Source organism: Hypanus sabinus, chromosome 9 (assembly GCF_030144855.1).
Source record: "Hypanus sabinus isolate sHypSab1 chromosome 9, sHypSab1.hap1, whole genome shotgun sequence".
In the NCBI taxonomy this organism is placed as follows: Eukaryota; Metazoa; Chordata; class Chondrichthyes; order Myliobatiformes; family Dasyatidae; genus Hypanus; species Hypanus sabinus.
Genome location: NC_082714.1, coordinates 133,042,134 through 133,055,221, shown reverse-complemented (window position 1 = coordinate 133,055,221; position 13,088 = coordinate 133,042,134). Strand labels below are relative to the sequence as shown.

Below are 13,088 nucleotides of genomic sequence, written 5' to 3'. Positions count from 1 at the left end.
AATTAAAGTGTGTGGCCACTGGGTGATCCTGTTTTCTCTGGCGATAATATAAACTATCAATGTTATAGCATAAAATCCAAGCATGGGTGGTGATTGAAATGGGAAGATGAATAGGGCTGAACACAATGGTAAGAATGAGGTTGCTGGTACCTCACTCTGTAATTACTGGTCCCACTTCCAGGCTGGGAGTGGCTGAAGACCATACCAGATGCCTGACATGGAATATATTCTGTCAAGTAGTGTTATTTTTTCTATTAGGATAGATAAAGAAAACATCATTGGAAAAGATGAATGAGAGAATTAAGGTGATAATGGGGTGCCCTGCCTTGAGTTGCAGATGAAGCTTAAGCACAAGGCTGATCTCGACTGTTGTACAAATTGTATTCAATAAAATGCAGTATAAAGGGCCAAAAATGCACAAATAAGAACTTCAATAGACCACCTGCCCAGTTACCACCCACGCCTATCCCAAGCGTCTACTCTTCATGGGATGAGACAAATTTACGCGACTTTTTAAAAAAAATCTGCATAAAACATGAGTTTTTTTCAGGAACGATTGCTGCCTTTCTTGGTTTCCAGTGGAAAACCAATAAACGTCAGATTACTGAAATTCAGTCTGTCAGGTGCAAAACAGACCGAGAGGGGGCAGAATCGGTGTGATTCAATTGGAAGAGAGAAGAGAAATGTGGGCATGGAAGTATCAAGATTAAGCAACCGTTCAGCAGGCTGTGAAATTGACCACAGGAAGCCGGGACTCCCGTACTCCTGGTCTGAACACGACCAGCAGGTGCAGACAGCACCGTTTAAGGAGTCGGCCAACTTGAAGGCGATTTCTATTTAAAAATGGAAAGTCTCCAGAACAGCGTGAAAAAGAAAGCGACTGAAAGGCATTATAAAGCTGAAGTACTAATTACAGGCGAGCAATTAAGGTACGGAAACGGCATGTTCCCTTTTTGAAGACAGCAGGGCGTTTATTGTCACACGGTGATGTGTCTTAATCCTGAAAGAGAACTTAGAAGTATAGAAAGAGCGCTTCCATCAGGTTAAATTTGTAACTATTTACAAATCGGGCACTTCGATTAAAATGTCATTCTACTTGATGTACATTTCTTCCATAATTCAGTTTGCATGTTTAGATCGATTTTTTTTTTGGATTGATTTTAAAACCCTTTGAGATTTATGCAAAGAAAGAGTGCATTAATTAAAGCTGGAAAGCCAGTATAACTGCAAATTCTAAAGCAGAAACAAACATGATGAAAAGTACTCAACCGGTCAAACAAATTATGTGGAGGGATGCCTGAGTTAGCCCTTCGGGTCTGGACTCTTCCTCGGTACTGAGAGTGCGGGGACTTCGCCTTTTTGGAAGTAGAGCTTGGAGCAGTGGGTGGGTAGTGAGGTGTAAGACGGTACTGGAAATGCGCTGAGAGAGAGTGTTCAGATGATAAGGAAAATGATGATTTACGACCAGCGAGACCTTATAAAAGGGAGAGAAAGGGATCTGAGTATAACAATGAGAGCAGTTCACCTCGTGTTGGAAAATTCATTCTTCATTCGAGAAAGTTGCGAAGTGCCGAGTCAGAAAATATTTTTTTCTCTCTCGTTGGGAGTGGGCGGGCCTCACTTTGGCATTGGAGATGGGCATGTTGGAAAGCGTATGAGAATGAGACGGATTTAAATTTCAAGCAGCAGGAAGCACAAACTACACCTGTAGACCAAGTACAGGTGCTTCACAAAGTTGCCACTCGATCTACGCTTGGATGCTTCATCGAGGAAGCCACACTGTGAATAATGAATGCAGGGCACGCGTGGAAGAAATGCAAGTGAATCGCAGTTTCTCTTCCGACAATGTTGCTAACTACAGCTCCAATGCCATATTTAAGCTTGCTGATGACACCACTGTCGTTGGCCGAATCAGCATACAGGAGGGAGATTGGAAATCTGATTGAGTGGTGCCACTGCAATAACCTCTCACTCGATGTCGTCAAGTCCAAGGAGCTGATTATTGACTTCAGGAGGAGGAAACCGGCAGTACACGGGGCATCCTCATCGAGGGATCAGCAACTTTAAATTTTTCGCTGTTATCATTTCAGAGGAGCAGTCCGGGCCCAGCACCTAAGTGATATTATGAAGAGAGCACGCCAGCGCGCCTCCACTTAGACCTTTGCGAAGATTCAGCGTGACATCACGACATCTAATACTTTGACAACACTCTATAGCCTGTGTAGTGGAGAGTATATCGACTGGTTGCATCACATGCTGGTGAAACATCAATGCCGTTGAACGGAAAGTCCTACAAAGAGAGTGGATACGGCCCAGTCCATCACGGGACCCCCCCACCCCACCACTCCATAGAGCTCATCTACACGGGGTGCAGTCGCGGGAAAGCAGTTTCATCATCAGGGACTCCCACCACACAGACCATGCTCTCTTCTCTCAGATGCTATCAGGAAGAAGGTACCGGAGCTTCAGGTCTCACACTACCAAGTTCAGGAACAGTTATCACCTCTCAACCATCAGGCTCTTGAACCAAAGGGGATAACTTCACTTGCCCGATCACTGAACTGTTCCCGCAACCTATGGACTCACTTTCAAAGGCAATTCATCTCATGTTCTAGGAAGTTATTGTTTATTTTATTAATATTGTTTTTTTTTTCTTTTTTTATTTACACTGTTTGTTGTCTTTTACACACTGGTAGACTGCCCAAGTTGGTGCAGCCTTTCACTGATTCTGTTATGAGTTATTATTCTATAGATTTATGGAGTATTTCCACAAGAAAAAGAACCCCAGGGTTGTATATGGTGATGTATATGCACTTTGATAATTTATTTTAAACTTTATTTGGTTCCAAGACTGTTGGGAAGAGAAGATATGAATGGACAGGTGCTTCAATTATGAGAATGGTCCAATTGGATAGGGATGGGTGGGTAGATACAGAATAGTAGACAAAGGTGTCAACAAAGTGATCAGTTTGTGTAAAGTTCAAGATGAGAAAGATCTGGTTGGTGGCAGGATCACACTGAAATTGCAGAAATTGTAAACGATAATGTGCTGAAAGTTATGGAAAGGGATAGAAAGTGACTACCATGCTCATATTTGTCCCTTTTGAAGAGTTTACTTGCAGGAAGCATGGCACTCCAGGAGAGAGAAAGTAGAGGGCACTTACAAGGTATGTGAGTAGAAGGCCTCAAAGATGTGAGAGATTTTGGTCCGGTTCATCCCAGGAATGAGGGGCTTAATGTGTCAGGAGCATTTGATGTCTCTGAACTTGTACTGGATGGAGTTCAGAAAGATGAGGGGAAATCCCATTGAAACCTACTGGATATTGAAAAGATTGGACAGAATGAATGTGAGAAAAATGTTTTCATTAATAGGTGAGTCTAGGATCGAAAGGCACAGCCTAAGACTAAGGGGATGTCCCTTTAAAACTAAGATGACGCATTTCTACAGCTAGAGGTCGGTTTATCTGTGGAATTTTTCACCATACAGAATTGTGGAGATCTAGTCAATCGGTGTATTAATTGATATATTCTTGATTATTAAAGGGGTTAAGGGCTATGCAGAGAAGATGGGAGAATTGCTGAAAATTTATCAGCAATGTATGAGTGCTGGAACAAGCTTGATGGGCCAAATTATCTAATTTTGTTCTATATGCTTTGATGTCCTCGCAAAGTGGCTTGTTAAAGATGTTAGTAACTGGTCTGAGATGGAAGTAGAGGGATCTAGACTAAGAAGGGAAGTGTTAAGGACAGACGATGCGTACAGATTGTGGGACAGGGTGACAATTGACTACAAAAGTGAAACTTTTAAGTTCCGTATGGGTATAGGATGCTGTTTATAGATGACATCTTAGCATTTAATATAACCATTCCCATAGTACTGATGAAAAGCTCCTGGGCCTCTGTGCCCTCCCTCTGCGACTGAATCTTTGACTTCCTAGCTGGTAGACAACAATCTGTGTGGATCAGAAACAACATTGCACCTCCCTGACAATCAGCACTAGTGCACCTCAGGATGTGAGCATAGCTTACTGCTCTTCTCTCTCTCTAACCCTTGACTGTGGCAGGGCACAGCTCAAATGCCATCCATAAATTTGCTGATGGTACAATTTCAAACAGTAACAAAAGAGCATGCAGGAGTGAGATACAATGACTATAACAAAGTATTCTCTTCCCTTGGAAGTTTTATAATATTGAATCACAGTGGGTTTGATCTATCTTTTTTGAGACTGATCATATAACCATATAACAATTACAGCACGGAAACAGGCCATCTTGGCCCTTCTAGTCCGTGCCGAACGCTTACTCTCACCTAATCCCACTGACCTGCACTCAGCCCATAACCCTCCATTCCTTTCCTGTCAATATACCTATCCAATTTTGCTTTAAGTGAACCTGCCTCTACCACTTCTACTGGAAGCATGGTCCACACAGCTTTACTCTTGAGTAAAGAAATTCCCCCTCATGTTACCCTTAAACTTTTGCCCCCTAATTCTCAACTTATGTCCTCTTGTTTGAATCTCCCCTACTCTCAATGGAAAAAGCCTATCCACGTCAACTCTATCTATCCCCCTCATAATTTTAAATACCTCTATCAAGTCCCCCCCCCCCCCTCAACCTTCTACACTCCAAAGAATAAAGACCTAACTTGTTCAACCTTTCCCTGTAACTTAGGTGCTGAAACTCAGGTAACGTTCTAGTAAATCTTCTCTGTACTCTCTCTATTTTGTTGACATCTTTCCTATAATTCGGTGACCAGAACTGTACACAATACTCCAAATTCGGCCTTACCAATGCCTTGTACAATTTTAACTTTACATCCCAACTCCTATACTCAATGCTCTGATTTATAAAGGCCAACATACCAAAAGCTTTCTTCACCACCCTATCCAGATGAGATTCCACCTTCAGGGAACTATGCACCATTATTCCTGGATCACTCTGTTCTGCATTCTTCAATGCCCTACCATTTACCATGTATGTCCTATTTGGATTATTCCTACCAAAATGTAGCACCTCGCATTTGTCAGCATTAAACACCATCTGCCATTGTTCAGCCCATTCTTCTAATAGGCCTAAATCTCTCTGCAAACTTTGAAAACCTACTTCATTATCCACAACGCTTCCTACCTGAGTATCATCTGCATACTTACTAATCCATCATCCAGATCATTAATGTATATGACAAACAACATTGGACTCAGTACAGATCCCTGAGGCACATCACTAGTCACTGGCCTCCAAACTGACAAACAGTTATCCACCACTACTCTCTGGCATCTCCCATCCAGCCACTGTTGAATCCATTTTACTACTTCAATATTAATACCTAATGATTGAACCTTCCTAACTAACCTTCCATGTGGAACCTTGTCAAAGGCCTTACTGAAGTCCATATAGACAACATCCACTGCTTTACCCTCATCAACTTTCCTCGTAACCTCTTTAAAAAATTCAATAAAAATTGTCAAACATGACCTTCCATGTACAAGTCCATATTGACTGTTCCTAATCAGACCCTGTCTATCCAGATAATTATATATACCATTTCTGTCGAACTTACGGGCCTATAATTGCTAGGTCTATGCTTAGAACCCTTTTTAAGCAATGGAACCACATGAGCAATACGCCAATCCTCCGGCACCATCCCCGTTTCAAATGACATTTGAAATATTTCTGTCAGAGCCCCTGCTATTTCTACACTGGCCTCCCTCAAGGTCCTAGGGAATAACAGATCCTGGCTCAACAGAAAAAGAGACTTTCATGTCAAAGTGAAAACAGATCTCCACTAAGTTATCCAAATTAATCATAAATATAAAACACAAAATAATTGATTGTATAAGTATTCACACCCTTCAGGTCAGTGCTTAGTAGATGCACCTTTGGCAGCAATTACAGCATTGAATCTGCAGATGGGTCTCTAATATCAGCTTTGCACATTTGGACACTGCAAATTTTCCCCTTTTCTTCTTTACAAAACTGCTCAAGCTGTGTCCGACTGCATGGGGATCGTGAGTGAACAGCTCTTTTCAAGTCCAGCCACAAATTCTCAATTGGCTTGAAGTCTGGAATCTGACGTGGCCACTCCAGGGCATTAACTGTCGTTTTAAAGACATTACTGTGTAGTTTTGGTTTTATGGTTGGGGGTCATTGTCTTGCTGGAAAACAAATCTTCTCCCAAATCACAGTTCTCTTGCAGACTGTATGAAGTTTTCCTCCAGGATTTCCCTGTATTTTGCTGCACTCATTTTACCCTTAACCTTAACAAGCTTTCCAGGGCCTGCTGCAGTGAAGCATCCCCACTGGGTGATGCAGCCACCACCGTGCTTCACGGTAGGGATGGTGTGATTTTGATGATGTGTAGTGCTTGGCTTAATCCAAACATATTGTGTAATTTGATGGCCAAAAAGCTAAATTTTGTTTTCATCAACCATAGAATCTACTTCCAGCTGATTTCAGAGTCTGCCACACAACCTCTGGAAGAACTCCAGCTGAGATTTCTGTGAGTTTTTTTTCCAACAGTAGCTTTCTCTTTGCCACTCTCTCATAAAGCTGCAACCGGTGAAGCACATGGGCAACAGTTGTTGTCTGTGCAGACTCTTCCATCTCAGCCACTGAAGCTTGCACTTGCTCCAGAGCTGTCATAGGTTTCTTGGTGGCCTCCGTCCCTAGTCCCCTTCTTGCTCAGTTTTAGAGGATGGCCAGCTCTAGGCAGATTTCCATTTCTTATTGATTTTCTTAACTGTATTCCAAGGGATATTCAGTGTCTTGGATATTTTCTTGTATCCATCTCCCGACTTGTGCTTTTCCATAACCTATTCACGGGATTGCTTGGAGTGTTCTTCTGACTTCATGGTGTACTTTTTGCCAGGATACTGACTCACCAGCAGTTGGACCTTCTGGATACAGGTGTATTTTAACTAAAATCAGTTGACACAACCTGACTGCACATAGCTCTCCAGAAACATAGAAACATAGAAAACCTACAGCACCATACAGGCCCTCAGTCCACAAAGTTGTGCCAAACATGTCCCTACCTCAGAAATTACCAGGGTTACCCATAACCCTCTATTTTTCTAAGCTCCATGTACCTATCCAAAAGTCTCTTAAAAGACACTATCATATCTGCCTCTTCCACCATTGCCGGCAGCCCATTCCACGCACTCACCACTCTCTGCGTTTTTTTAAAAAAAACTACTTACCCCTGACATCTCTGTACCTAATCCCAAGCACCTTAAATCTGTGTCCTCTTGTGGCCACCATTTCAGCCCTAGCAAAAAGCCTCTGACTATCTACATGATCAATGCCTCTCATCATCTTAGACACCTCTATCAGATCACCTCTCATCCTCCATTGCTCCAAGGAGAAAAGGCCGAGTTCACTCAACCTGTTTTCATAAGGCATGCTTCCCAATCCAGAAAACATCCTCTGCACCCTTTCTATGGTTTTCATAAGGCATGCTTCCCAATCCAGAAAACATCCTCTGCACCCTTTCTATGGTTTCCACATCTTTCCTGTAGTGAGGTGACCAGAACTGAGCACAGCACTCCAAGTGGGGTCTGACCAGGGTCCTATATAGCTGCAACATTACCTCTCAGCTCCTAAATTCAATTCGATGATTGATGACGTCCAATTCACAGTATGCCTTCTTAACCACAGAGTCAACCTGCACAGCTGCTTTGAGCGTCCTATGGACCTGGACGCTAAGATTCCTCCGATCCTCCACACTGTCTTACCATTAATACTCTATTCTGCCATCATATTTGACCTACCAAAATGAACTACTTCACACGTATCTGGGTTGAACTCCATCTGCCACTTCTCATCCCTGTTTTTTATTTATCCTATCAATTTCCCACTGCAACCTCTGACAGCCCTCTACACTATCCACAACACCCCCAACAGATCTCCATTTAACTAATTATCTGACTTCTAAAACTAATTGGCTGCACTATTATGATTTGATGTGTCATATTAAAGGAGGGTGAATACTTAAGCAATCAATTATTTTGTGTTTTATATTTGTAATTAATCTAGATCACTTTGTAGAGATCTGTTTTCACTTTGACATCCAAGAGTCTTATTCTGTTGATCAGTGTCAAAAAAGCCAAATTAAATGATTTGATGTTGCAAAACAATAAAACATGAAAGCTTCCAAGGGGGATGAACACTTTTTATAGGCACTGTATATCAGCTAGTTGAGTGGTACCATAGCAATAATTTTGCACTCAGTGTCAGTAGGACCAAACAACTGATTGTGAACTTCAAAAAGGATAAGATGAGGGAATGCACACTAGTCTTTGCAAAGGGATCAGAAGTGGAAAGAAAGAGCAATTTCAAATTCCTGGGTGTCAATATCTCTGAGGATCTAACCTGGACCCAACACATCAATGCAGTTACAAAAAAGTCTATATTTCAAAAGCAGTTTGAGAAGATTTGTTATAGTACACTTCCAAAAGCACTCGCTAATTTCTACAGGTGTACCATGGAGAGAATTCTAACTGGCTGCATCATTGCATGGTGTGGGGGTGGGTGGGTGGGGGGGGGCTGCTACTGCGCAGATCAAAGAAGGGTGCAGAGAGTTGGAAACAGTCAGCTCCATCATGAGCACTAGCCTGTATTGTATCTGGGACAGTTTCAAGGAGTGATGCCTCAAAAAGGTAACGTCCATCATTAAGGACTGCCATCACCCAGGTCATGCCTTGTTCTCATTGCTACCATCAGAAGGAGCTACAGAAGAGTGAAGGCACACACTCAACAGTTCAGAAACAGCTTCTTCCCTTCTGTCATTCAATTTCTGAATGAGCATTGAACACATGTACTCCACCTCACTACTTATTTATTTCTATTTATACACTACTTATTTGCTCCCTTGCAAGATTTCCATCCATGCTAGGTTAAGTGTCGAGCTAGCAACTTGGCCTCGTAAAAACGAGAAAGCCTACTAAAAAAAAACTCCATTACAATGGCGTCTGGATGACTCCACTCGGAGTTAGGGGCTTTCTTCTTCTTACTACTTATTTAATATAGAAAAAGTACTGTAATTCAGTTTGCTCTGTTACTATGTATTGCGCACGACTGCTGCCACAAAGTCAACAACTTTCGTCACATATGCCTGTGATATTAAACCTGATTTTGATTCTGATTCTGGAATGAATGTGAGGACCTTTTGCCAATTGAATGAATGTGCGAGTGGAGAAGAAAAAAGCCTCTGAACCTTCTCAATAGATGTACTCAAAGACTGGTTCATAAAAAGTTTCCCTTGAATTTTAATTCACTGTCCCTCGGGGATAAGACAACATATTATTGAACATTTCTGTCTATGATTATGATTAATGCTTCACTGTTACATAAGCAGATTAAGATCATCATTGAGTTCATTTTTCAACCTAATGTTGGTAATTATTTGGAAATTTACACGCCAACTAGCCAAATTCAGATGTCCAATGTAGCAGTGAGTAAACTCCATCATTAACTGAGACCAAGCAGTTACAAGTACAATGCAGACCTGAAGTTATGTGCAAGATACATTTGTTCAATCCTTTGAAATTGTGTGAAAGTAGCATTTCCTACTCCTTCCACTTCGTCACCTCCTATCCACCAGTTTGATTTCCAATCACACAGCTAAGCTTATGCCTGTAGTTTCCAAACATTTTATCACTGGCCACCTCATTTTCTGAATTACATGACACATTTCACCACCGTATTGTGGTCCCACAATGCCTGTAGTTTGTAGTATTAGTTTTCTACACAGATGAGCAGAAATCATCCTCAGTTGAATATTGAAAATACCCAAGCTATTATCTTCAGTTGCAACTACAATCTCTATTCCTCTGTAATGAATTTCATCCCCCCCCCAGCAATTTAAATGTTAATTGTTTAAAGCTGAACTTGGCATTCCTAACTTTGATCTTATATTTGAGTCAAAGACAAGGTTCTGCCAAATGCATCTGCTTCTACCTCTATAGCAGATTTTAGTTCCAATTCTGCCTCTGTTATTTTATTATTAAAGCCATTATCCCTTTCCTTATTTACCTGTAGATTTAATTAGCTTCTACAGCACATTTGTTTTATTTAATACTCCTATTTTACCCCTGCACTATTTCTGTCATTTCCTTCACAATCTACTACCTTAATCAACTATAGTTGTAGATGCATTATAGGACAATTATTTATTTTATTCTGTAGCTCTGGAATTATCTTCCCAAACCTCTGTCTGCTCATTCTCTCTTCTCATTTTGAAGCAGCTATTTAAAACTTGTCAAGTGTTAGGTTATCTGAAATAATGAGTGACAACTTGCTGGGAATTACTGGACATTCTGGAGTGAACTGCTGGTGAACTCCTCTATGTGAATTACTAAGTTTGGGATTCTCAGCCAAATGCAAAGTCTCACACTTGCTAGCTGTGCTCCATGCACCCCTCCGAGAGTGAAAATCTGTTCACTGAGTTCAAATCTGGTAGTAGATCCATTAAGCCTGTTCATTTACGAGGTAAAAAAGATAAGATTTGAGAAATTACTTTATAAAAGTGTCCTTTTAATGGTTTAACAATGATTATTTTTGGGTATTTTCATAAATGTTTAATCATCTTCATTTTAAATATTTTTTTTACTTTTAGTACCTCTGAGTGATTTTGAGAGGAGTATACAAACTATCTTGCCAGTTTATTTGCAAAAGAGTGCTTGAATGTTTACAAATCGTCAGTGTATTTGGATATTTTTGTTGGCTAAGCCTTGAGGTGAATTACTTTGTGTAAGCCTCTGCTTCCATGTAGACAAATTCACTCTTCAACATGTGAAGCATGGTTTAAGCATTACGTCATGGCTCATTTTGAAGTTAATTGTTTTGTATTAGCAGGAATGGTCCTCTAATTTTCATAAAAATTCTCAGTACAGTTAAGTCTGAAATATGCTACATTTAAATTATAGTATTTTTTCCATGGCTTTCTGTGCCCAGTGATGCCTTGTCAGCTACAAACCTGAGCACAAAATTGTGCTATGAGACATTTCATCACCTATTCCACAGATCCTGCTTGTTGATCCAAGTCATTACACTGATATCAAAGGCTTGCAAATTTAACCTCATTATGTTTGAAAAAACTTGCCTTGTTTGTCATAATGATTGTATTCAGCTACCAAGACTGGCCGGCCAAGAGGAGAATGAGAATAAAACGCTGATGTTTTGAATAGGTGCCAAACCAGGTGGTTTGCTCCTCATTTATTGATACAGGCAGTTAAACTAAAAGGGATTCTATTCTGTACCATTGTACTGAATAAATAGGTCAACAATATGACAGATTTGACTAATGCAAGAGGTTACAGGTGTGAAATGTTTTAAAAAGTGTTTTAATTGATACTTACAAGAAAAATTATGTAAGACAAATTGGACACAATAACCAGCAATTGTGGGACATTGATACTGATTGACCATATAGAAGTTTTCCAAGTGGATTGTAATTAAGAATATTTCAAATATATAAGAAACTAGAAAAAAACCCAAAAAATATATATATTAAGCAAGTGCACGTAATGGCAGATCATTGCAACAGACCACTTCATCTGGAATCAATTTGTTGGTATTCTGATCTGTACTTGCCCTTTGATAACAGAATCTCTAGAAATATTTATTTCTGACATTTTTCATGCTATGGGGTGCCTCACATTGAAAGAGAATATGCAAGATTCCAAGATCTATGTCAATTAGGTTTTATGGTTTTGGGATGTGAATAATGCCAAAAAGGCTGACTTTACTAGTCATTCCCAGTTGCTTCAAGGTTGCTAATAATGCATCCTACTAAACTGCTTGCACAAAATAAATGAGGATTATTTTGGAATATTTTAAATTGCAGCCCTTGTACAAATAAAAATGTTAGACTTTAATCTTCAAAGTAAGTAAGACGTAGACGTGGTAAAACAGAGTTGAATTTTCATTAACTTTTAAGGGAAAGTATGGTATTGTTCTGTTGGTAGTTAAAAGCTCTGTGCTTACATGGGCAAATTCAAGCTGACAAAATTATGAAATTTCTGCATCAAGGAAAACATCTGTTCATTTGAATCTTGTATTGAATATTCTATTTTTCTCCTTTTACTCTTACAGGTTTTAATATTTATTTTGATTCCTTTAATTTGCCAGTTTGATTTGGCTTTAATACTTCTTATGTTAATTAATTCAATACTTTGATCAACCATGGTGTGGTGGAAAAATACCTTCTTGCCCATCCCCCCCATGGTTGCCATGCTAATCCTTAATTTATTGCTATTGATGCAGAGCTGTGGAAATAATCTTTCACTAATTGTCTTCTCTGCCAGTTTCAAACCTGAACACATTTTTCTGAAAACATTATTTGCCATAAACATAGTCTTCATAGCCTTCAGGTAAGAATGTATGGAACAGAGCCAGTTACAGTTTTGTATGAATTCCTTTTAACTCCTGTTTTTGTTCTTTTCTTGAAGCAATACAATGCACTCAATATAAATTTTACATATTTTTTCCCATTGGAGTGAATTTATTTCATGATAAATCTCTGTGGTGCTCCGATGTGGCAGTTTTGTTGAGCTCATGTTCTCCTGATCTTGAACACCTAATGGTCAAATGCCGCCCATTTTATTTACCTAGGGAGTTCTCCATAATCCTGACCGCAGTTTACATATCACTAGTGGCCGACTATAATCAAGCACTTGAGATACTGTATGATGTCGTCTCCAAACAAGAAACAGTCCATCCTGATGCCCTTTGAATTATAGTCTTGTTTGAAGAAAACCCTTCCCAATTACCGTCAGCATATAACCTGTAACACCAAAGTCCCAACACACTAGATCACTGATAAGGAATGCCTACCATTCCATACCCAGACCACATTTCAGTAAGTTGGATCACATGACTGTCTTCCTACCTGCACACAGGCAGAGGCTGAAGTGCAAGGCTCCAGAAATTAGGTCAACAAAGAGGTGGTTGCAGGAGTTAGAGGAGAAGCTTTGAGATGTCTTTGAGTCAGTGGGTTGGGTTATGTTCAAGGGCTCATCTGTGGATTTGAATGAATACACACTGGTGGCCATGGACTTCATTAAAACAGTTGTATTTTTGTGTATGCC

The 13,088-nt window shown here is 40.1% G+C and overlaps 1 protein-coding gene across 10 annotated transcripts in view; it reads left to right on the top strand.

Annotated features, from left to right (window-relative positions):
* The first annotated feature begins 664 nt into the window (after positions 1-664).
* LOC132399818 (DEP domain-containing mTOR-interacting protein-like) overlaps positions 665-13,088 on the top strand; it is a 100,016-nt gene continuing 87,592 nt past the window's right edge. For 5 of the 10 annotated variants that reach the window (XM_059980608.1, XM_059980607.1, XM_059980609.1 and 2 more), the window contains exon 1: positions 667-929. In XM_059980608.1, the coding sequence (XP_059836591.1) occupies positions 844-929 (86 nt within the window). In that variant the 5' untranslated portion in view covers positions 667-843. Of the gene's footprint in view, positions 930-1,502; positions 2,455-13,088 lie in introns of those variants that run through there. The other 5 variants (XR_009514093.1, XM_059980605.1, XM_059980601.1 and 2 more) reach the window with 4 other exon arrangements.